The sequence below is a fragment of the Trachurus japonicus genome, chromosome 5 (genome assembly GCF_045865225.1).
Source record: "Trachurus japonicus isolate A0001 chromosome 5, Traja_1.0".
NCBI lineage: Eukaryota > Metazoa > Chordata > Actinopteri > Carangiformes > Carangidae > Trachurus > Trachurus japonicus.
In genome coordinates this window covers 23,751,308-23,777,724 of record NC_140911.1, presented here as the reverse complement: position 1 = coordinate 23,777,724, position 26,417 = coordinate 23,751,308, and the positions used below count along the sequence as shown (strand labels likewise).

The 26,417-nt window shown below is 42.4% G+C and overlaps 1 protein-coding gene across 2 annotated transcripts in view; it reads left to right on the top strand.

The window, feature by feature from the left end:
- Positions 1 to 26,417, top strand: part of mtss1 (MTSS I-BAR domain containing 1) — a 61,780-nt gene that overhangs the window by 17,810 nt on the left and 17,553 nt on the right. For both annotated transcript variants that reach the window (XM_085776843.1, XM_085776842.1), the window contains exons 2-6: positions 158 to 219; positions 4,905 to 4,978; positions 21,661 to 21,745; positions 23,001 to 23,092; positions 23,191 to 23,265. In XM_085776843.1, coding sequence (XP_085632969.1) covers positions 158 to 219; positions 4,905 to 4,978; positions 21,661 to 21,745; positions 23,001 to 23,092; positions 23,191 to 23,265 — 388 coding nt within the window. The remainder of the gene's footprint in view (positions 1 to 157; positions 220 to 4,904; positions 4,979 to 21,660; positions 21,746 to 23,000; positions 23,093 to 23,190; positions 23,266 to 26,417) is intronic.

Sequence of the window (26,417 nt, the reverse complement as noted above, 5' to 3'; positions counted from 1 at the left end):
AAAGTCATAAGCTCCTCAGGATTACTGGTATGAAATGCATATTGTTGAGGCTTGAGGCCAAACGTTGCTGTCGGCATCGACCTAACCCCTTGTTGCTTCATGTTAACGTTGCAGCCGGAGGTTTAATGTCGCCTGTGTTTCTCTTTGTTTGCTGCAGGCCAGCTATCCCACATGGGAGGACTTTTTAACCAAAGGAGCCAAGCTACAGTCGCAGCTCAGGTAAGAGTCATACATGCAAATTTGAATTCAATGTGTTGTTATTTTTTTTCTCTAAATGACCTGAATACTTGTTGCTATGGCTGCACAACATGACTACTGACTATATGTAATCACAATATCAATTTTCAAACTTAGTATCCACATACTACAATATATTTTGTCATGTTTTCATATATTTACTCTGGTCCTGGTAGAATGGGAAAGTAGAGCTGCAATTCTTTACATCTTTGCACCTTTTTCACCTCAGCTGAGTTTGCCCCCTTGTCTCATTTTGTCTCTTCTCCTTAGTAAAATTGCAACACTGACCTCCTGTCAGTGCCTTTAGATAAATGTTGTGTGTCGATGTATTTGGGGTCAAAGTTCAGCTTAGTTGAGAAAATCACTGCGGCGTATCTGCCGGAGAGGAGAGGACACAGCTCATCTCTGTGTAGGAAGTAATGGCTGCTCTCTGCACAACAACAAACTTGTGCATTTGGTGTGAAAGTCGTGCAAGGTCATGTTCAAATCGATGGCAGCACTGTGTGGGGACACACAATGTTGTACAGCTAAAAAAAAAGTTAAACGTAGCTTAGTCTTTGCCACAACACAACACACAAATGATGTCATCTTACAAAATGCTTCGGTGGCCAATCAGATAAGAGCACGTGCACATTCCTGATGGATTATTTTGTCATGTGAACACTGTTACGGACAGAACTGAGGGATGTTGTGATAAAAATCCTGCGTCTTCTCACTTCTGCCTGAAACAGCAGCCCCCACCAGCACAGCCTCCTGCTTTGTTTTTGATCTCAGTGTTTCACTGCCTTCCATCGTCATATGGGAACAAAACACAACAAAACGTTACACGACAGCAGCTAACAGTTGTGCTAACAGCGGTTTCTGTATTGTAACATCGTTACCACACAATCTCATGTGCATGTGTTGTGACTCTGACACTCTCCGTCGCACATGCGCTCATGCACAGTGACCCAGTAGCTGGCTCAGTGTAATAACAGTATAATAGCTGTGTTTCCCAGTAGGCCAGTTTACTTTGATAAGCATCGCTGTGCCTGCTGCAGCCGGTCACAGTCCATTATCCCTGCCAGTCAGCCAGCCAGCCACACACATACACACACACATACACAGATGCACAGGCACAAACAGGGCATCCATGTTGTTCAAACCGCTCTAATTTTTAATGCTACTTAAAAGATCTGCTGCGGGCACACAGCAGACATCGCGCACATCAAGCTCTAATCCAGACTCTGAGACCACTGTTGTGTGTGTTCTTTGAACCACTGTAAAAACCAAACGACTTCGCAAATCTGAAATAGGAAGAAAAGACAGAGGCGTTCAGGGGCCTGCTATTTGTCAGGAAATTACGATTTATATTCTGTGCTCATTATTCGACAGCCTCATTGAGCCCAAGTCTTTACACGATAACTTTTCATAGTTCAATAAAGTCTGAAGTGATTTGCTGCAGGAGATGTTTTATTAGCTTATTGTCCAAGAGCTGCCGTGGCTCAGACTAAAACAAGCCTTCACATGATTCATATGAGTTCCCAGCTCTAAAGGCGTCAGACGGAAACAGCAGAAGTGGTTGAAACGATGCAGCTGCAGTCATGAGTGCAGAGAGCTGCAGTGTGATTGGGATCTCTCAGGACCCAACACAGATCTCATGGCTCTGATCTTTATTGTTGTCATGGGATGAAATCATCTGCAGGGCCGTGCAGAGGTTTTTTTTTTTAGTTGAGGAAGCTCTCGTAAACAACAGCATGCTAGAAAATATTAGCCCAAACCTCGTCAACGTGTCAAAACGTGTTTCACTGTCAGCTGAACTTTACCATGTGCACGGCTCATAGGCACCGACAGCGTCCTTCCTTGTTCTGTGTCAGTGAAGGTAACATCAGTACTTGAACACAGCCGGAGCCTCAAGGCGCCGTAAGAAAACCCCAAAGAGCGATACTGTGAAGGACAAACTCCTCGCCGGTGTCTGATAAGGACAGTACAGCCCTGGAGTCTCTGAGCAGCTACAAACAGCTAGCTACATATGGCTGACATAGCACTGTGTTATTAAGATAAACAGAAGGTTTAGGCACCATAGGATACAAATAATGTTTGTATTTATGAGGGAACTTAAAGCAGAAGTAAGTGGTCCGGTCGTTTTCGCTAATGCTGCGTTCCAGGCCGGCTTTTGAAATCGTAAATTACAGCTTCACGACTTTGTAGCGTTTCAGGCAACCCACTCGTGTTTTTCCGACCTGTTTTACCGGTGAAAGTCACTATAACGGCCACTCGTAACTTCCGACCGGTGAACTCGTACCAGATCGAACTGGTACCACTTCACGGTCGGAAAAATACGAGTTTCCTTGAACGCACCATAACAGTCCTCGTCCCTACGTCGCCACATTCACGGCGTTCCTTGGCTGCACACACAGCCCTGCATGCCGTTCTCTCTCCTCATTGGATAAAAACTGTAGGATACGATAAAAGTTTTCTCCTCGGCTCAGAGCAGAGCAGAGGGACTGACAGACCCGTGTTTCAGACCAAACACTCTATGTAAGTGATTGCTGTCGGAAGATATAACTATTTAAGACTTATATTAACACAAATATATCACTTACTTCTGCTTTAACGCAAAGGGCAGACAATAGAAACCTAAATTAAACCAGTTCATGCTGTGACCAGTTCTCCTCACCTGTCCACAGGATTCAGGTTCTTGTCAGGTCGGTTGTTTTACCTCCCACAGTCACTCTGTGGATTTAATCTCATTCTCTCTGTTTCTTTATGTGATCCAGGACTAGCTCCACGTTCTTCTTATCTGTGACGACAGTTCTTTACGACCCTGGTCAGGCGTTTGTGCTTTAGCAGAAAGAATCCAGGACCCATCAGATGGGATCGTTGGATTGATAAGAAGCTAAACGTCTGAAGCAGCTCAGATTTTTGTCTTGTATGTGAAAACAAGAGCGACTGTTGACATGAAGTTTAACTATCCATGTAAATGCATCTCCTCCCAGTCAAGCTCCTTCAACAGTCAGACTCAGCGTTAAAAATCATATGACATTAATGATGTGTCTGATCTCACAATTTGACACTGTAACCACTTTGTTTAGATTGACAGAAACCAAAAAAACTATAAAAACAAAACAGCCCCAACCCCTAATTCTTGATTTTAAAGCTGCTGCATGATCCAGAGCTGCTGTTGTACCCCACTGGACGTTGTTGGTGTCTCTTCGAGTAGACTTGGTATTAGTATTCAAGCCCAGATGCTACAAGAGTGTTAGTGTCTGCTACCTCATGACTCTCATTGATAGATTTGTGGCATCACTGCCTCTGTTGGCTCACGTCAAAGAATGATTTGTTCTTTTTGATTATTTCTAGTTTTTTCAGTCGAACATGGAAACCTGAATCTGAATCTGCTTTTCTTTTGCCAAGATGTTCACACACAAGGAATGTTTGGTGCAAAAGATTAAACAAAGAAGGCGTAGGAAGATAATAAAAAAAAAGAAAGTACTGTAGGTAGAACAGGTAAATGAATGTAATAGAAAAACTATTTACATTGCATCAACACAATGCAAAATACAACTTGGGATGTACCTGTAGTGTTGAGTGAGTTTTTGTTCTGAAAACTTTCTGATCCACTCAGCGGACGGACCTGCACCTGTGTAGGAATACGTTGGTAGCTCTGATTTGATTCATTGTTGTGGTAGGTGTATTTAAATAAGGTGTTTTCCCTGGTGCCACCATGCTCAGCAACATGTTTCTCTGTTAATCTGCTGCTTCTCCGAGTCGGTTCCTCGAACTCTGAGTGAGCTGATCAGAGTCAACCATCAGTTATATTCTGACTATTGATGAGGACCTCACACAACCCCCTTAAAAAAAAAAAAACAGAACTATCCCTTTAAAATATGAAAGAGAATTTCCACTGAGGTTTGACACACACACACACACACACACACACAAACTATTGACAGCACTGTCATCTGATCTTCTTAGTTGGGCTTTCAGGGGTAATGTGTGTGCGTGCGTGTGTGTGTGTGTGTGTGTGTGTGTGTGTGTGCGTGCAGCTATGGAAACATAGACCTGACTGGTAATGGAACACACACACACTTGCATGCACACACAGACAATAGGTCCATTGATGATGATGATGATGGGGTGTGTGTCAGGAGGTCTCCAGTTGCACTCCTAACACTGGCCTTTGAGGGCGACGATCCTCTCATGTGGCTTCAACTATCCTGCCTCCAAAATAAAAGTCCTTTTATTTTTATTTTTTAAAACCAAGCAGAAGTTTGTTTGTGATGAGTCTTCTTCTTCTGCTGCATGTTGCAATACTCCACGATCTTTTTATGTTTGATCCCAACCAGTGAGAAAATGTTGTTTTTTGTGTTTTGTCTGCTTTGGTTTTGCACAGCCCAGTATCAGCCCGTTTTGCCAGTTTGAACAGAAGGTTTTTGTTTTTAATATTTTGACCATTCAACCAGAACCAGCCCGAGTAGCTGAACCTGTCAGAGAGAGCATGTCATACCTTCACCAGTTGGTTCAGATGAAAACTTGACTCCTAATGAACTCTTCTCTGGTTTCCTGTCGGACGGCCGTAGTGTGTGACGCCGCTGTGTCGTTCTTTTTACTTCTGTCTAAATCTGGTGTAGAAAGTTGGACCAGATCCTTACATACTGTATGTGTGGTGTTTGTCTCTGTTTCAGGACGACCATCGTGGTCACCGGAGCCTTCCTGGATGCTTTTCAGAAGGTGGCGGATATGGCAACGGGGACCAGAGGTAAAACACAAACACACACTCACACATCGAAAGACACACACAAATGCACAAAGATGTATACAGTGTGATATAGGCGCATGCAGTTGGACTGTGTTTTCTACTGTGGGTCTGAAAAATCAGGAGGAAAATCACTGTCTGTGTGTGTCTGTGTGTGTGTTTGTATTCAGTATGTGCCTGTGTGTCTCTGTGTGACATCATCTAAGTGACCCAAGAGAAATGTTTTCCTCTGTTCCTTCCTTCCTCCCCACACTGTGATCCTTCACTGTCTCTCTTTTCATTATAAATAGTGAGATCACGATGGAACTAATTAGCTGCATTAACTCTCAGTGGACTAGCCTCTCTGTGTGTGTGTGTGTCTGAGTCTGAGGTATAATGTAGACACCATTGTGCTCCCGGAGAATGAAATGGGCCAGAAAAATTGCCAAGACAATTTTCAGTGCATCTCTTTTTCATTTCGCTTTTTTTTCCGTTGCTGTTTTTCTTTCTTACTGTGGCTGCTTTTTGGGTCATTTCTCTCCCTTCCCCTTCCTCTGTGTATTTCTGTCTTTCTCTCTGTCTGAACTAACACTGTGCGTCCTCCTGTACAGCTGCCTTGTTTCAGCCCGGATTAAGTTACACGCACCAACATTCACACATAGACACTTCATAATGCAGGTCAGTCCTTGCTTATTAGTGCTGGTGGAGGACGCTGACATTATGGGAAACGCTTGTTGTTTGTTTTGCTTTGTGTTCAGAATTTGATATGACAATCAGATGTACAACCAGTCTTGTACAAAGTACTTGAAAGTAATACTTAAGTAAGAGTTGGTAAAAGTACAAGTATCAGTCTTACCAGAAAATGACTTTGGTTGAAATTACTTAAGAGACTTAGTTAGTTTCTGATATTTACTCTACTTGAGTATCAAAAATAATTTTCTGATATCAAATGTACTCAACTATTAGAAGGAAAAAGTGAAAAAAAAGAGAGCAGTAGGTAGCAATAAGTATGAACTTATGGCTTTCCTGTTGCATAATATTAGGTCCTCTGCTTCTTAAAAATCAAATTCAAAGACTTTTCCAGGCACAATTTCCTCAAATTCAAGGACCAAACACAGCACATTTACATACTTTCAACCAGTGGGAAGAATCTTTGAATCCAGCATACAAAAATATTTCTTCCAGTTTTGGCCAGTTATGGCGGTTGGCAACAGACAGGCATTATGTCACCAGTTTGAATAGATGCAGTCAGTTGTAATGCATGAGCGCTGATTCGCCAAACCTGCTTTCTTGCAGTCCATCAAATATTCTCCCGAAAGTTTCCAGAAATGTATGTGAAATTTCTACTTAATTACAGTATCTGTCTATTGGTACTTTGTTACATAACAACACAGGGTACAACTAATGGCCATAACAAACATTGTTCACTTAAATACTCTTCAAGTGCAGTAAGATTTACAACTGACCAGAATAAACAAAGCACAAGTTAAAATTGTGTTATTCCACTTCCTTTTCAAAACCTTGTGCCTACACTACCCACAATGCACTTAGTTTTGGCAAACAATTAGTCGTTAGTATTTTTGTTGGAGCTAATGGAGAATATGAGGAGCAGGCTACAGAGTGCTGATCAACCCCCAATGTTTTTTTAATTTCAAACTCGTCTTCTGAAGCCTAAACCAAGACATAAAACAGATGTAAAACATTTTTTATTGCAGCGTTACTCCAAACATTAACAAGCCGTCCTCTCTTCTGAGAATCAAGGATCTCCAATGAGAGCGGCTGATGCAGATACAGGCTGTACAAACACACGGAGGAGGATGCAGACAGGGACTATCAGTGTATTCGGAGCTGCAGCGCCAGTGTGTTGGGGCCTTTGTTAAGACAGTCAGCTGCTGGTGTGATTATGTAACCGAGAAGTCGGTTGGTATTTAAAGAAAATCCAGTAATATGTGGGTGTGTATGTGTGTGGGAGGTGTATCGTGGCCACTCCCCTCCGCAGAAGCCTCAGCAGACCTGCTCCATCATGTCTTGTGTTCGTGTTTGTTCATCACAGTTAGACAGAGCACACATTAAGAAATGTGAAGAGAGGGTGTAAATGGGTACCTATAGCTCTAATCTACTGGAAAGAATAATCACCCGTCTGTGTGTGTGGTGACTGCGCACGGTGGCACCGACAGGAATTTATGCTACAGTTCTTTAAAAAAGAGGTAAATGTGAGAGACGGAGCTGGAGGCCGGTTCAGGTCACATTCTTCTGCTCATGACATCACCTGAAGCACAAAGGCTGAACATCTGCAGACGTTTCACCATCACTGTATCATAAGGTATCATCATGCATCTCACATCACAAGACACACGGCGGTCGGCACATGCAACACGTGTCCGTATGCCTCCGTTAAACATGCTCACACTCCGTAACATACCTACATGCACCACAACGAATGAGTAAGGAAAGCCACAGTATAGCATTGGAAAACCATGAGAGCTATTTTCTCAATCCTTTAAAATTGATTCAAGTCCCCCTAGCTCTGACAATTTCAAGTCTTCTGCTCCTTCTACGAAAAAGGAAAAGCAACATATTTGAAATCTCTCTCTTTTTTTTTTGCCCAGCTCTGCTCTTACCCGTTGGACCAGGATATGTAGAGTGCTGTTAGATAAAAAGCCATATTGATTTTGATTTCTGCATGTCACATTAAAACTCTTGCTAGGTTGTTTCGGAAATGATGACGTAAAAGCTCACAGTCGCTCCTTGATTGGCTCTTACCTGGTGGTACTGACCTTGTTGTATTTGCTGCAGCTGTTTTCCTGCAGTTAAATGCGGGAGCTGCATTTGCTGCTCCTCGTTTGTAGTATTTTAGACAACCTGCTTCTTGTACACTCTTCTTGTGTCTGAATCTGTGTTCAGAAAGACACAGATAAAGAGATGGTTACAAATATTTTTCATATCCGTACATGTTTGTCATTATTAATTTGTTTTGACATTGATCTGGTTTCTTAGTGTACAGTTCGGTCTGTGTGTGTGTTTCACATGTCTGGCCTGAGTTTTATTTTAAATCCCACAAACTACACATTAAAATTAATCTTGAAGTAACAACCTGTAGTCTTTAAAAAAAGAGAGAGAGAGATGAAAAGTACAGATACAGATAATTCTGGGGCTAAACACATCCCCACACCTCCGCACATCCTCAGTTACTATGGAGGCGCAGAAAAAAAATCTCAAAACGACTTTCTATGTTTAGAAACAGCTTCTGTAGCTCACATGGCAGAGCTGGTTGTTAATCAGTGTTGGTTGTTCCTCTTGTCCAGAAGTTACTTTATGCAAGAGACTAAACCTGAAACCAGTAAAGACCTGTGCTTGTTCACAAGGGAACAATCGAAGTTGCTTTGGACAAATAGTTTTAACCTAACATAAGACAGTAGGCCTGCATCTCTCCCTTGTCCTGTAGTTCAATGAGTTGCCTTTTAATCAGTTTGTGTCTCAACAGAGAATCGATCAATAGCCCTCACAATCAAATCTGCAAAGGCAGTTTCTACATCCTCACCATCACGAGTGGTGTTCATTAAAAGAAATACAAAGGTCACAGATAGCAGAGCTGTTGATGTTGGCTGCTGCAGGAATTCAGATACGGCTTAAACAAACAGTAATTTAATCGATCAGCTGATAGAAAATTAACTAGCAACAATGATGATAATTGATTAACACATTTAGGTTATTTTAAATGATTTGGTTCGGTGGTGCAGTGGGTCGTCACGGTGAAGTGGTCAGGACCGGTTCAGTCTGTGTTGAGAAACGTGTTCAGACGTTTTTTTGATTTTGATTGGAGGACGTGCGCTCGTTCCGGTTTCACTTTGTCCTTGTCTGGCTGCACATTTGCCTCCACGTCTATTTGCATAACCTCCACAGGTCCCATTCATGAAGCGTTGCAGTGGATAATTTATTGTGAGTGAGATTATGTATCACTATGTAGTTTATCCACTTCTTCTTACTCATCACTGCTTTTTTAAATCTCACTACTGTTGTTATTTTTGTCTTTGTCATCTCTTCATCACCTTAGCTTATGTTTGTTTTGGTTTGAACTGGTTTGTTTTTTATTTTATTTATTTAACCTTTATTTAACCAGGCAGAATCAATTAAGAACAAGTTCTTATTTACAATGATGGCCTGACAAGAGGCATAATCTTCTGGGGGGGTGTGAGGGAGAAAAGATAGGTTAAAAGACAATAGCAAATATGCACAACTATACAAACATTCAGCAGAAACAAGGCATAAAAGTTAATAACAAGGATATTCAAGCATAAAAGACAAGATTTTTACAAATCTTGTTTTGTATCGTCTGTCTGCACCACATGAGCTACTGGACGCCTTCATTTCCTCTGGGAAAGCGTCTCCCTGTGCGTCCTTGTCGGGCCTTGATTGGCACATGTCTGGTTTAACCTTGCTTCATCCCAAAGTGGACACAGGACTGTTGTCATCTGTTAGCAGTTAGCTCAGCATAAAGCTAATACGGCCTCTTCAGACGGCGTGTTGACCAGGCACATTCCTCTATTCGCTGTGTGTGTGTGTGTGCGCGTGCACCTGTGTGCGAGTGTTTTGACAGCTGTGTCCTTCTCCTCCTCTATTCTCTCTCTCCAGATTCTTCAGTCCGTCAGCTGCTGAGAGAGAGAGAGAGAGGGAAAAGCAGAGCAGAACAGCTGACTTTTAGGAGAGCCATTGATCGTCTCTTATTAACACACACACAGAAACACACACACACCGACACTGTTGCACTTCTTGCGTTGACAAGTCTTGTCAGTGTATAAGAACACTTAATTGTTTTCCCCTATTCAGCCCCTGATATCCACAGGGCGCTCTCACACTGTGTGCGTGTGTGCGTGTACGTACACATGTGTCAGAACCGGTCTGGTGGGTCTGTGTGTGTGTGTGTGTGTCTGTGTGTGTGTGTGAGAGGGTTCTGTGGTTGTTGCTATGGTAATGCTCATGTTCTCATCTTTCTGGAAAATGCTGTGTGTTGTTTATGAGGACAGACAAACGGAGGTTGGGCCGGTGGCTCACTGCCTTGCTCAAAGACACGTAAGTGGCACCACACTCATGACGTGGGCTCTTCTCTACGTGAGTAACACTCGCTGACGGCTGTACAGTAGTGTAACCAGAGCGCACGGCTCATAGACACGGACAGCGTCTTCGTGCTGTGTCAGGGAAGGTAACATCAGCACATGACCACAACAACGAATCATGAGGAGTTTAACTCGTTCCTCTTCACTGTCCAGTCCTTTTTCTGTGTTTTGGTTGCTTTTTTATCCACAGAGTACATATTTTCACTTTTGTAGAAACTCTCTGCTAACCCTCCTCCCTCCCTCCCTCCAGCCATGTGCTTTTGTTTTCAACAAAGCCACGGAGGAGGTAATCTACCGAGGCGGGTAACGTTAACAAGAGATTGCCGGGCGTGTTTGTGTCGTAGTGCGGTAAAGCAGTCCATGTGTCTCAAGAGACGAGATCTGCGACCGGGTCGTAGGCGCTGATCTTCCCAGGTTGGTTTTTGGCCCTAGGTGGAAGGCAGAGAGCCTCCACTCTCACCGTAACCAGTCATATAACCGTCAAATGACTCCGAAGCTGTTTAGTTAAGGTGCAAATCGTGCATACCGTAGTTCCTCTTTAAGAAGCTGCAGCATCATAGAATAAAGGCGCCTATAAACGCGTAGCTACACATGGCTAACATAAACATTATGTGAATTGGATTTAAAAGTGAAGTGGGGATGCTTTCAGATATACGGCCGTGAACGGTTTGTATAATGAACACCATCTGTTGTTCTTCTTGTCTCTGGAGACGGTTCTTTACGACCCTGGTTGTTGTGTGTTTGGGCTTATTGTCGTGCTGCAGGATGAATCTGGGACCAATCAGGCTTGCACACATGCGTACAGTATATAAAGCCTCCGCACACCTGGCAGGACCAAAATGTGAAAACTTACATATGCATAAATTTCACACAGGAAAAACACTGTTACATTAAATCTGAGCCAGAGTTCTCACTCAGCAGATCTGGCTGTTGTTGCTTTGGTGACCTCAGCCTGCCGTGATGATGGTGACTCATTCGCTAAATGTGGCCGGCGGCGGCTCTGGAGGTAGAACTGCTGATCACAGGGACCACAGTTCGATCCTCAGCTTCTTGTGTTCCATGAGGAAGTGTGCTTGGGAGAGGACGGAGCGTGTCCACGAGTTGGCCGGTCACATTGATGTGGACCTGCTGGGTAGGAAGTGTTTAGCGTCTGACGGAGCCTTTCTCAGACACGTAGGCATCGCTGTATACATTTAAATAGTTATTAAGTTATTAACTTAGTTATTAAGTTATTGTTGTTACACAGTAACACACTGAGCCTCCAACACATATTTGTCACACATGTTTAAACCACATTTGAGGGATAATTACAAAAAAAGTGTTTAAAAAATGCATCCATCTCGTGTCTCAGACAAAACACCAGAAATCCCACAGTTGTTTTCCATTGTTGGTTGTGTATTTTGCAACACAAACAGGATATAACTACATGTTTGATTTGGTCTGGAAATACTGATGTGTCATTGTTACTACAGTAGTTTGTGTTTTAAAACATCATATAACATTAATGATTAAAGGAAAATAGTGAACTTAAAACTCACCATTTAGATTTTACCAAGAGTTTCATTCTTCTGTGTGTTTGTGACTGACTCCATCACGGAGCTCATTAATAAAAATACATTTTAAAAACCACCTGTTGCAGTGGAGGAGTCGCTGGTTTCCAGATGTGGACTGACACTGGATCGTGTCCCTGAACAGAGGCTGCGAGGCGTCCGTCTGTCTCTCTGCTCCTCACTGGATGATGTCAGTCGTCTCGCTGTGCGCTCTGCGTGTTGGGTTACACCAGATTGAGTTTACATCAAATCAAATCATTCTGCTACATTTCAGTAAACAGAGGAACTGATGGCTCTGATCGCTCCATCCATCCATCCCTGACGCGTAAACACGCTACACGCACCATAGTTAGTGCTCCGACTGTAATGAACCGACTGAATGTGTTTGTAACAGTGAACTCGGCGTCTGTGGATAACTGCTGACGCCACTGACGACGTTCTGCAGTGATAATGAGACGAGCACCGGAGCTGAAGCTCGGCATGAATCTTGTCACGATCAGCTGATTTTTTTAAAAGCAGGTTCCTCCTGTCTCTTTGGTGTTTCCTCATGACTGGTTTCCCCAGCAACCGAGGAAGTGTTGACGTCTTCAGCATCATGCGGCTCTCAAAGCAGGCACGCACACACACACACACACACACAGATCACAAGATGAGTGCTGACTAGTTACTGGAGGTTTCCCAGCGTCAGCTCCATGTGTGTTTGTTTGCTGAGCTGAGGAAACAGTTTGCGTCGTCTTCCTGTCACGCTGATGGACTGGTCAGTAATCATTAACCAGATCAATATAGAGAGAGCGAGAGAGCAAGTGGGGGTTTGACTGAAATGTTGTTTTTCAAGGCTGACTCTATTACCGATTATTGGTAATCAAGGAGACTGATAATTGATCCGGACACCAACATGGTGTCCAGGTGTTTCTGTTGTTTTCACCCTTACTATCAGTGAATGCAGGTTAGAGAACAGAAACAAGGACTGTTGGATTCGTTTTTGTAATATACTTATTACTGAAGGCTGCACATGTATGAGCCTTTGACTGAGCCACTGTGTCGGTGCCCGTCTGCTGCTGTGGAGACGTGTCAGTACATAGACATAGCCCTGCTACTGCTCAGCATCAAAACTGTGCTCTGTTTACTGCCACTGTACGAGGACTGTACAGTTAATCACAATGCAATCAAAATCACAATAGTGCTAAGTGCACCATCCAAATCTTAGGAGCTGCAGTTGTTTGTGTCACATTGTTGTGACTTGTCAGCAGAAGTGTTGTGTTGCTACAGACTGAGGCAACCTGGCCAACAAATCACATTCCCAAGAGATAAAGGGACTTGTTTGTTAGGTACAAGATCCAACAAAAATTACATCATTCATTAGAGATGCACCGATTGCAAAATTCTGGGCCGATACCGATTCCCGGTGTTAAAGGAGGTCTGACCTGCCAAAACCGTTTTTTCCGATACCGATTTTAATCATATATATATCATATCATAGACAGCATAATTGTTTGGCTTGAGTACCCTTTCCCAAATGTAATACAAGTACCCCTCTCCCTTTGCTCTCCCTTGCTTATATAACTGCAATTAAAACCACAACTAGTGGTAGTCTACATGATGCTATCATAACCCCCCTTTCAAGAAATAGAGTGAGAGTTTCAACAGTGCCACGGCTTACTTTTGACTTGCAAGCATTACAAAGAGTGTGTTTTGGGTCGTCCTGGCACACAGTGAAATAAGTCCAAATCAGCGACATGTTTTCTTCCTGAGTCTTCTGCTAGGGTCAGTTTGATCGGCACCGATTGGGGCTGATTGGATATAAAACCGGCGTTTTTAATCAGCGGCCGATTGATTGGTGCATCTCTATCATTCATTTGATTTTCTTTTTTCTTTTTTTGTTAAAATGAAAACAAAAATGACCATTAAAGGACAATTCCAGGCGAATTCAACTCAGGGGTGTATTTTCATATCATTTTAGGTCTAAAAGAATGAATCTGAAGATTTTCAGTTTAATCGCTCCTGTTTTGCGGTAGTTGTGTTTGTCCCCGCATCGCCACGGCAGCAATGAATGGGAGTGGATGTAAGTTCTGCTGCTTAGGCTGTTTCCAGCCCTCAAAGCCGCATTTTCTTTCCACAGACAGCATCAGATGGCTACTCAAACATGCACCGAGAAGTTTATTTACTTCCAGCAAGCCGACATGTTTGTAAAAGTCGATCTAATTCAAAGTCTCCCGGAGTCTCGCGCGAGACCCAGTTGCCGTGCGCGGTGTGTTCAGGAGCAGTGGGAAAAGCTACGTTTGTGTCATAAACACAGGAATATCAACTCTTTACTTGCTTCAAGTAAAAAAACTTCTCGGCGCATCTTTGAGTAGCCACCTGACGCTGTCTGTGGAAAAAAATGTACACTTCAAGCAAGTAAAGAGTTGATATTCCTGTGTTTATGACACAAGCGGTAGCTCCTACTGCGCCTGAACACACCAGCACTGCAACTTCGGGCTCGCGCGAGACTCCGCGAGACTTTGAATTAGATCTAGTTTTACAAACATGTCGGCTTGCTTGAAGTAAATAAACTTCTCGGTGCATGTTTGAGTAGCCATCTGATGCTGTCTGTGGAAAAAAATTGCGGCTTTGAGGGCTGGAAACAGCCTAAACAGCGGAACTTACATCCACTCCCATTCATTGCTGCCGTGGCGATGCGGGGACAGACGCAACTACCGCAAAACAGGAGCGATTAAACTGAAAATCTTCAGATTCCTTCTTTTAGACCTAAAATGATATGAAAATACACCCCTGAGTTGAATTCGCCTGGAATTGTCCTTTAACACGGAAATCACTATCACTGTATCTGGCCATCTACATCACAACAACATGTTGTTTTCGTGCATTCCTACACTAGTTTTTTACACAGTCGTCTATCAGTCTTGTTAAAGCTAATGCTTCCAGTAGCCGGAGACACAAACTGGCTACGACAACCAGTGTCCTGCTTTTTATGGTTTTATACTGCACAGTCTTTAGAGTTGTGTCTGTTGCATCATGGTTAGCGAGATTCGACAGAAACTGGCTGGATCAGACCCTCAAATCTGAGGAGACACATGAAAGCTGTTTTTGTTGGACAGTCTACCTCTAATGACATTTGATGCCAACAGCAATCTCTGTCGTCACATGAACAGTTCAAGTTCCTCCAGAAGACCGAACGCTACCTGTGCACAAATTTTTTTTTAACTCAATGCAGTTTCGATCCAGACTGGACGTTTGTAAAAAATCAGCGTTTAGCTCAAGTTTATTTGCAGATGTTCTCATTCAGACTGACACCAGGGAGCAGATTCAGAGGAAAAGAAAACACAGAGAACTAGTCTTTGTGGAACAACCTGGGAGCAGAGAGAACGGCAGGAATTAGCACACACACACACACACACACGCACACACACACACACACACACACACACAGGCTTTTCTGAAAGGGCCACATTATAAGCGGTGAGGAGGAGAGCGAAGCTGGAAAATCTGGGTTTAGGAGGAGGGTGAACAGTTCTCTCTCTGTCTCTCTGGCGTTGTGTCTTTGGAAAATGGAGGGAAATTATAAACGACTGGAGCAGCTTTTTATTTTCCTCCTGACTTTTTTTTTTTTTTTCCACCAGAGAAGTTTATGACTGAATTTAGTTGAATCGTTCACATTTCATATCTTTCGCACATTTTATACAGAGTTATAAAATAAACCTCTTTACACAGAAGCAACAAAAGTTAAGCTTCTACTTTTAACTGGTGAATTATATGTGAAGAACATTTTCTATACTTGGATTGAACGAAGACTTGCAGCTATAAAAATGTTCAGTTATGTCTTAAAATACGTGGACACCACATGGTTAAAGGGAAATCTTATTGCTTCATCACAAAAAAAAGCATTTTACATAATCCTGTGCCTGAAGCCGTGTGTGGAGGCTCTTTCCTGTTTCAACATGACAACACCTCCGTTCACAAAGCCAGGGCATTTCCAGGGAACCTGACTGGCTTTGACTGGAAACACACCTCACCTCAACCCCATCCTACATTTTTATGAGTAACCAAAGTGAATTACTTTGAACCAGTCCTTATCTTAACAATGTCAGTGTAAACCCCTGCAGGCAGGTTTCCACGTATGAGGGACGGATTGCTGCAGGAAAGTGGAGGATGGGAGTGTGCCACATTTTTACCACAAAATTGTGTTATTAGGCAGAGATGATCTATGTCACACCAAAGAAATGCACACATGGAAGTAAACAGGAAGCCAACTGTCTCCAAAAAATACTAGAAATAAGAAACAGCAAAGATGGCGTCTCCTCAGTAGCACTTGATAGAGCTTGGTGGCCTGAAAATGAAATCGTCTTTTTGGTAATACACCACCATGTACCATTTTATTTATTTTTTCCCCATATATGTAGACAAACTGCAAAAGACCTTTAATTATTCAAAGAAGTTTAAGGCTCCGTAGCTCGTATCTGAGGTCGATTGTCTTCAACATGTGTACGGCTCCATGTCTGCGATGTCTTTCCACCGGGACCTCTTCGGTGATTGTACCAATGCTAGATCCTGTTAGCAGAGGTTTTAGAGCTGCCACCGTCTTCTGTGGCTGGCAGTGCCACAGGCTCCTCCCACTCAGCTGCTGCTCCTGTTTGATGCTGAATAAATGAGTCGAGCTGCTGCTTTTAGTCGCCACAGACTTTTGGCAAACTTTTCAGCGGACAGTGGTTTGCTTGAGATCGGAGGCTAAAAACCAGAAGAACCACTTCCAGACAAATGTGGAGACACTCATCTCCTCACTGTTATTAGTGCGCGCTGCCATGTTGATGTTTCACCACGGACTATGAAAGCTCAGGTGGCGGCTTTTTAGCATAATTACCCAAGTTAAAATCAAATTTTCATTTTCAAACAATGCCTGAAAGCATCAATTTGAATTAAGTGATAAAATCGTTATATCACCTGGTTTATGGCGCTCGGTCTGGAGCAAACTGCTTTCTGCCCTAAAGTCTGTGGTGGCTAAAAGTAGCAGCCCAAGTCATTTATTCAGCATCAAACAGAGGCAGCAGCTGAGTGGGCGGAGCCTGTGGCACTGTGGCAGTTGCTGAAGACGGCAGCCGCCTTAAATCTACGGCTGACAGGCAGCTAACATTAGCACAATCATTTTCCCACAGTGTCCCATATGGGAAGAAGAGGTCAAGGTGGTAAGACAGTACAGATGTGGTGGTTTTTCACATCACCAACGATATAGTGCCCGTATATGTGGCTGAAAAGCCTGAGCTTTACGTTGAATAATCGACCCAAGGTATGAGACACCGAGCCTCAAATTTATTTGAATAATTCTCAATTCTCATGTATTTGTTTCAACCATTAAACTCATAAATCGATTGTGGTGTGAAAAATCTGAGATTTTATTTCTAGGCCTCGTCGCAGAGCGTTCATTCGCGCACTTGTGACGTGGCGACTTGACACATTCACACTGTTTCCGTGATGGACAGGTTTCAGTGATGTACCAGAAGAACACAGGGGAGAACAGGACGGCAAGTTAGAAAACATGGATGGAAACGAAGCAGGTTCCAACTCTGAAAAAGAAAAGATCAGCTTTGCAAATGTTTTATGAGGAGGGAAATGCAGTCAACAGATTTTTTATGCCTGAGGGACACATGTTGTGTTTTGGTGAGAAAGTGAATGAGAACAGAGGTTTGGTTGTTTTAGGCCAATGGTTTCAAACCATGATGTTCACAAATTAAAACTGTGTGTGATGTTCAGACGTCCACATGTTTTTGATTATTTAGTGTATTTACAGGAGACTCTCCGTACAAGAAGCGCTGTTGATCAAATGTCACACTTCTCTTTGGCTGTGTGCTGATAAAGTCAAACAGAAAATTTATCAGCTGTGAGTCAGCAACACATTAAAACCAGAACAAAACAACACGTGAGAATCAGAAACAAACTCACTCCCACACCGAGTCTGTCTGATCTTGTCAGGTTACATTTTTCTCTGAAGTCGCCTCAGCTTCGTTCTCAGATCCATTAAAACTTGCCCGAACACAAACGCCACAAACGCCTACACTGCTCAACACCTGGCTGCAACGCACGCACGCACGCACGCACGCACGCACGCACGCACACAGTAATGTACATGTTATTTAATGAATATATATCATAAGACAGGTCTGGCCAGTGATTTTATGGTGTTGCAATGCCAGTGAAACTGATTAGATCAGCCTTGGAGAAGTTTCACATTGACAGTCAAATAATGAAATGAATGAAACACATGCACCATCAGATGCTGTCATTCCTTAGGTGATAAAAGTTATTCTTGGTTTATTGCACGTTGGATTCTGTCGTCAGAGTTGTATTTAGTGGTAAGAAAGCGATTTGCATCTCTGATAGTTGCTAGAAAACAAGTCCCAACACCAGTGAGCTGTAAAATTATTACCCTCCGCTGGCCGTTGTAAACATCCGTCACAGTTTCCACATCCACCTCCTGCATCAACTTTGACCTTGAAAGCTTTATTAGCAGCATGTCAGTGTGTGCTCCCCATCATTTAACCTCCAGATGAAGTGGTAGAGTCAAACCAGAGCCAGTCAGATCATGTGTTTCTGGACCCGACTGACTTTATCTTGACTATAGGGGTGCAAACTGATTCTTTGTAGAAAGAGAAGTCCTTTAAAACTACAAGACACCAATCACCAGAGTCTGTGCTGGGTGTAGTTTAATGTTTCTAATCAACCCTCAGACTGTTGAAACATCTACAACGCAGCATTAAGATCATTTCTGTGTCTCCACAACAAGCAAGACTTAAATGTCCTCTGAGCCCAGAGGGAGGGAAAGGCAAATAGAGCAAACACACCTCGCCACACCTTAACAACGATTAACCCATACACACCTCATACCTGACTGTGTGTGCATGTGTAGTGTGTGTGTGTGTGTCCCACATTTCTGCACATGCTCATATGGGTGTAGCTGCTAATTAACGTCCTATAAGTCTGAGGAGTCACGACAGAACGGAGGAAGAAGAGAGGAGGGAAGCAGGGAGAGGACAGAGAAGGACAGTTGGAGGACAGTGAGGGAAAGATGGATTAGTAGCAGAGGGGAGAGAGAGAAGAGGGAGCACAGAGGAAGGTGGATGGATGAGTTTGTGTGGGAACCAAAGAAAGAAAAAGAAGAGAATACACAGGAGGAGGGAGGGAGGGATGGAGAGATTGCTTCAAACGAGTGGCGGTGCTGGTCCAGGTTTCTCCCTGACATCACTTTCTGTTAGTGTTGGAGCTCTTGGATGAAAACACACACACTGCAATGCTGAGTCACGCCTGAGTTACGTAAAATAAAGAGCAGTCAGTGAAAGATCAGGTGTGTGTGTGTTTCCTGCCTGCAGCTCGTACATTTAGATATTCAAATGATGTGAAGTGAGTAAATCTGCTGCGTCACTGTGGAGCTGAGTGGATTTAACATCCAATGTCTCTGATTGATTAATCCACCAATTGATTTAGCCATTTATTAGACATTTAGCCTTTGAAATATAATTTTTTTTTTAAATTTAAAAACCAGCTCGGCTCAACAGTTACTTGATTCATCATTATTTAACAATGAAATAAAAATTATAGTATCTATTCTGCTAATTGATTATCCTTAAGTCCATTTTGAAAGTATGTTAAATTTCTGTAGTTTGACCTCCATTAGTGCATTAAATCTTCTGTTTATTTTAGTTTTTTATTATACAGTGAACTACATGTTGATCAGACAAAATTGCAATCTATGTTTTTTATACTTTCTTAACATGATAACAAACAATAAACTATAAATAACTAACAATCTACTTTCAACTACAGACTGAAATCTGGGTTGGGGTCTGCGCTGTCTGTTCGATAGAAGAATAGATCGTGTTCATATTGGAACCATAGACTGTAAAAAGAATGGACGTAGCGTCCGTGACGTCACCCATTGGTTTGGGGGAGTCTGTTTTGTGCCGCTACTACGGGGGTTTGAACCGCGCCATGTTGGATTCTACTTGCCATATTTGGAGCGGTGCGGCCGTTGGCCGGCCGAGAGCCCGCCCACTGGCCTCGAAACAGCGGTCTCCGGACCTGTCACTCAACGGTTCTGCGCCCTAATTGGCCAGAACTTTAAACCTAATAATAGTAAAATGGTAGAGTTAAAAAAAAATTCACCCCCCTCAGAGTGTGTGCGGGGGTAGAAACTATCGATTGAGACCAAAAAAATAAAATGTACCAGGCTGTAAATATGTTTTTTTAAGCTGTAAAATCGGCTATTTTAACATGGGGCTCAATTGGAGTTGCTCCCTTCTGGAGCCAGCCCCCAGCGACAGCCCAGGGGATTGCAGTTTTTTGAACGCGGAAGTGAGCTTCACTTCTCAGACCGACAACTGCCCCCTTGATTGGAACCAATACCGATTTTGAATCATATCGCTTGAAATTATTTACCTGGTTATGTGGGGAGGGTCCCACTGGATGTCCAGGGGAGAACTGTCTTCCAAGAGCGAGGAAACAAACGAAAATCAAACACATAATTTAGATTTTAAAATTCAGAATTAGATTAAATATACGAGGAAACACTGATTATAGAAAAAATCTGAGATCCTGTGAAACAGCAGCTCGACACACGTCTGTACTGAGTGAGTGACAGAGAGGACAGTTCAACAGGAAGTGTCATGTCCACGTACAAACTGGGAGCCACAAAGAAACCATTGTGTGTGTCTGTGTGTGTGTGTGTGTCTGTGTGAATGACAGTGGACCCACTGTGGAAGTGATGCAGCTCTTTCCCTTTGCACAGTGTCTGTGTCAACATTAATGTTTCCCTCCAAATGTTGCACCAACCTAAATAAATGTGAAACCACATTTCCAGCAGCTTTATGTGAATCTTTTGTTGTTGTTGTTAAGTCACTGAGCCACAAACTAAATTTCTTGGATTACTGAGTCTCTGAATCTCTTACAGACATGAATTCAGACATAGCACAGACATTTGACAAAATCTACAACAACCATTGCAAACAAACAATCAGTCAGCCAGTAGACCAGTACCTTTAACTGGTCAGAAGAGGACGAGCAGGAGGGAGGGAGTCTGCACTGATCTATATTTATTTTTTAAGTACTGCATTAAGCTATTGAGGGGATTTTGATTTAAGGAGTCCCACTTTACTTTCTGACCTCATATGACATTTATATTACATCCAGTTATTAATCTGCAGCTTTTATGCAGCACTAATATAGAGTGAGTGCACCACTGGAAGTAAAACAAGAACAACGTGTTGAATCAAGTCCTGCAGCCGTTGCATTTCTATTTGCAGACACACAAACACATAACCACCTCAGTCTGTGTAGAAATGTGTTGTGACGTTTTGATTGTTTTGATGCACCAACTGTAAATGTGCATCACAACATGTGGGAGGCTACGCACGCATGGTGTGTGTGGGTGTGCGTGTGTTAGATGCTGTAATGTGTATGTTTGTGTGTACAGAGTTATTATTGTCCCATGAAGTGCATCGTATTATGTCAGCAGGTGTGTGTGTGTGTGTGTGTGATACCTAATATTGTTTCATCCAGTGATTGTGAAAGGGATTGGTTTTTTCTTTCTTACATAATTCATGAACAAAACAGCTATTGTTTCAACACGCATTACAGCACTCACCATAAGATCTTAATCAGATTGATTTTCCTTAATACCACTTTATGAAGCAATGATACACACACACACACACAAACACACACAATGGCACATACTGTGTATTAGCTCATGGTCCGACTGATTAAATACAGTTTGTAATTCAGTGCCTTTGTTTTCTGTTCAGCTCCTGTTACAGCAACAAGACAAAGAATATTCATTTTTGATTATTATTATTATTATTATTATTATATTGGACACAAATTTGAGCCAGACAGACAGATTCTGCTGCTGTATCAGCATCAACTTACCTTTTTTTTTGTAGCTTTAGTGCTTTACGACTGAACTTTATTTTGAAACCTAATTCTTAAAAAAAAAAATGTCCCCCCTTTATTTTCAAAATAAAACTCTGAATGATGTTGTCTTGTGTTTTCACCCCAGGTGCCACAAAGGAGATTGGTTCAGCACTAACCAGGATGTGTATGAGACACCGGAGCATCGAGTCCAAACTCAAGCTGTTCACAACGTAAGAGACACACACACACAAACACACACACACACACAAACACACACAGAGACACACAAACACACACAGAGACACACACACACACACAGAGACACACACACACACACACACACACACACACACAGTGGCATTGTGTGTGCTATACTGTACACTGGAGGGGAAGAACATGTAAAGGTGTGAATGATGGCGTTTGATCTGACAGTGTGGGATAATGATTAGTCTCAACTGACATATGCACATAATTATGACAGACTGTATGTGTGCGTGTGTGTGTGTATAGTTGTGTGTTGTCATCACTGTCATCACTACTGTTTCTCTGCCATTAACGTCCACCCCCATTAGAGAAGCTGTCAGTCAGATCGTACTCTACATGTCTGGCTTCCTCATGTCTCTGAATAAGAGGAACGAACACAGAAACATTTCTGTACAGTGTCGTCCAGTAAAACACTAATTGTGACCTCAATATTAATCATACAATTGATCGTATTAATTACATATTTTGAGTCACCAAATCTGAACATAATGAGGTTTAAGACAGGTAGAGGTGATGGTGGTGTCAGATTAGATTGTACAGGCGCTTCTCAGTATTGTAACGTTGCATTCAAGTCCTCATTTAATTATTTTACACAATTGCCTGACAACAGAGCCACACAGCTTCACAGTTAGAGCATAAGGGAACATAGTTCCCATAGAAGTCCAGTTTTCAACAACCGTAAAAACGTATCTTTACAAGTTATAATACTGTTTGTTGCCATTGCTGATCTGTGTTTAATATTTAGGAATAACTTGCAGGGTAACATGAAAACAGTTAAACATGTTAAAGGTTTATAAAGAAAAATGGAAACAAAAAATTAGTTGGAAGCAAAAGCATACATCCAAATTAAAGATGATCATTGTACAGAACCATACATGAAATTAAATAAAAGAACCATAAAAATAGTAGGTTAAAGCATCTTAGAAAAAAAGAAAGAAAGAGAGAAGAGTATGCTATACAACAAATACAATAGGAAACAGTATTTACAAAAGGAGGAAATATACGGGGTGAAGTTAAAAATATGACACATTTATGTGTTTTGTACAGGTAAGTGCAACTGTAAAGTGAGGCATTATTGAACATTTAGATAAATAAATGGCAGTAGTAGGATGAATAATTTATATTGAGGAAATCTATTGTTTTGACTTCATCTTTTAGGAATAATTTCAGGAAATGAGGTTTTAACACAGTGATTGAGGCTCTTCACCTCTTTTCTCTCAGAGCTCTGTCAGAAAGTCTCATCACTCCGCTGGAGCTGAAGATGGAGGAGTGGAAAAAAGTGGCCAGTCAGCTGGACAAAGATCACGCCAAAGGTATGCCAACATGTTAACATACACACACACACACACACACACACACACACACACAACCAAGAATGTCCCCTCACCCACTGAATGCATTTGTTTTTTAGAGTATAAGAAAGCCAGAGCAGACATCAAGAAGAAGTCGTCGGACACCATCAAACTGCAGAAGAAGATGAAGAAAGGTAAGACTCATCATCCTCCGTCCGTCACTCGGCAGCACAAACACAACCAGAAGCTGAAAGACGCTAAAGCGCGGCGCGTTAGATATCACTACATGTTTACTTGGGAGGAAGACGCCACCTGCTGAATGTGAAACCCGTCTTCCACAGAGCGAGATAATCCTCCACAGCAAACATAAGGAGTCTGTTTGATCCGGCCGTCGTTGTGCTGAGTTGAGTGTTTTCAGATCCCTGCTGCGTTACGCTCTGCTCTGCCTCCTGTCAGTCACCTGATGCCCCCAGGGAAGAAATAATCCCTATGAAACTAGCATAACTGCCACAGCCATCAACTTGTTGTCCTTACCTCACTCTGCCAGAGTTCAAAGTGTTTCACTCTCGCAACATTAGACTTACCCTGATGATGTCATTAAAAAAAGTGTCTTCTTTTTTTTACGACTTATTTCCATTTAATTGTAAATATTCAACACGTTTCTCTCCCCTGATACAGTCTGAAACATTTCAGCCTTTTTCCAGTGTTGGATTTGTCAAACTCAGGGGCAGTGTAAACAATGGCAGCCATTTTACTTTAGTAACGGGTTGCGTTACTAACTCTTCTGAACCAGTCGGTGCTGTTGCATTGTGTTTCCAGCTTGGTTTTCAGTGAGGAAGAAGAGAAATGTGTGCATTTTTTTTTATGAAAGTTAACAAGACAGGAGGGAAGACAAAATCTTACTTCTGTTACTTTGATCAAAACTTTGTTGTTGTTGTTTTTTGTAAAGTCATGGAGAGTTTGGCTCACTATAATTCAGCAACCCATCACAATGTAACGGTGAATAGACATTCCCTTGCTATAAAAGCTCCCAGGCCAAGAAGGCTCCTAAGCACCAATATCCGACTCTTAAGGTGTTAGTAGTAAATCATCGTTTAACACATAACAAACAGTATGACCACTGAATGTTTGTTTTCATTTCTTGTGGTAAAAGTGTGAACCTGGAGGGTGGACCAGCAGACAGACACATTTAGACTGTAGAGTTTAGTCTTGTGGTGTTTGATGTGGGTCTTACTGATCTTTATTTTGGACCGGTTAGGGTTAGGGTTACACTTTAGACCTGGGATTTGTTGGTCTTGACTCATTACTTGTTGCTTCTCATTTAGGACTAGTTGGTTTTCAACTTTAAACTGTCTTCCCCAAGGGCCTAAAAATGAAGACTTCTTTATTGTCCTAACAACAGATTTCACAGATAACACAAACAATGTTTTATTTATGTCTTGGAAAAGAAACCTTAGGACCTTGTCTTGACTTAGGTCTCAGCCTGTCTTGACTGGGGTTTGACTTTGTGGTAAAATCCGACCGGTCGATGCAGATAGCCCTGAGTCTGGTTCTGCTGGGACCTGTTGGGTCTCTGTAAATACTAAAGAAAAAGGTCTAAACCTTCTCTGGTGGAAAACGAATGCTTTGTCTCACCTTTGTTATCTGGACAGTTTCAGCAGGTAATCAGATCAGGTTCTGCTTTGTTTCTTCCTCCCGTCCACATCACTCCACAGTTTTAAAGCCCTGAAAACAGAGCAGAGCCCACACTAGTCAGGACCAGAGAAAGACATAGCAGACGCCCGCGGTCGCTCACGATTCTCAGGTGTGAATGTGTTTCTGGTGTGTTAGTCTGCGTGCAGGATGTTTTTTGTTTTGAAATTAAAGGTAGTAGTGTAAACGTAGCCTCAGTGGTCACTAGGTGCAAGTGTAACTTGAGCTTTATAAGACAAGGAGGCGCAACACTCAAACCCTCATCATTTGCTGCTGTTTTGAGTTAAATCAAAATCTGGACTCATTTTATTTCTTACCTTTAATTCTATGAACGGTCACAACATTTTGGACTGTGGTGACTTTAAGCCTGTTGCCATAGAAACCCACACATACTACCAGATAGACACCTGGCTACGCCCTTCCCCCAGCTATCAGGGAGGCACACCCTGTGGTTGCCATGGTTGCACCTTGCCCCACCACGCCATAACCAAAGGGCCTGAAAGCTCGCCAGGAAAGACTGCAGACGGCCTTATATGGCAGAAATAGACGGACAACGCCCAAACACGTGCCCGAACGCACATTCATGCATAAACACACACTCACACTGGAATCAAAACGAAACCTCGAGGCCTTTATACAAATGTCCTCGCTGTCCTCGCTGTCCTCCCTCGCAACAATTCCAATACGCAAATGCACAGACACAGAAATAGTCCACACACACACACACACACACACACACAGTCTTCATGTCGACCCACCCATGGTAAACAGAGATGTCTGATGTGGCTTTAACATCTCTGAACATGTTTTCTGCTACGTGCCTCTTTTTTTTCTCTGCTCCTTTTCTTTCCTTCCCTACGACGTTCCCTTCTCCCTCTATTCTCTCTCAGTCCAATCAGTCATCACGACCTTTTAGCAGAGACTAGATCATCAGAACAGTTTGTAATTAAGTAATTACAGCTTGGATATTAGTTTCATCATCTTGTCCATTGATCGACGTGAAGTATCCACTCGTAGCTTCACTTTAGGGTTCCCATACATTTCATTAGCTTCTGGCCAGGGACCCCTTTTGCAAACCCCCTGACAAATGTTTTAAAAAAACTTTTAAACAAAAAGGATCAGTACAACAATAATTACATTTGCAACAGTCAGGTCTTCTCCATGTCAAAGAAGTGTTCCCTTTAGTAGCTTGAGCGAACTCCATGCTAGCGGACAAGCTATTTCAGAAGCAGAGCAGCACAGACTGGTTTATGACCTGATGAACAATGATTTGACTGCAGGCAATAAGATTTCTGAATGATATTATAATAATAATGCACACAAGATATACTGTACATTTCTGTTATATTCTTGGGTAAAATCTGTATTTTTGTAGTCTGACCAGATCTTCCTCCAAGAGCAGATCAAATTGTTGTCTTTTTTACAGTTTGTGACTACAATGTCAGACAAAAGATTTTCAACTTTAAATTTGAAAATTCAGAAAACTCATCATCATAGGATACAGATTGTGAGTATTAAATGTTCCCCAGGACAGTAGTCTTCATCATTTATTTTACACTGTACATGTATGGACTTGGCGGCCGTGGGGTGAGGGTGGAAAGTGAGGTTATGTGGTTGTGCTGGGTTGTAAGTAAAGTATTTAGAGAACGAGCCA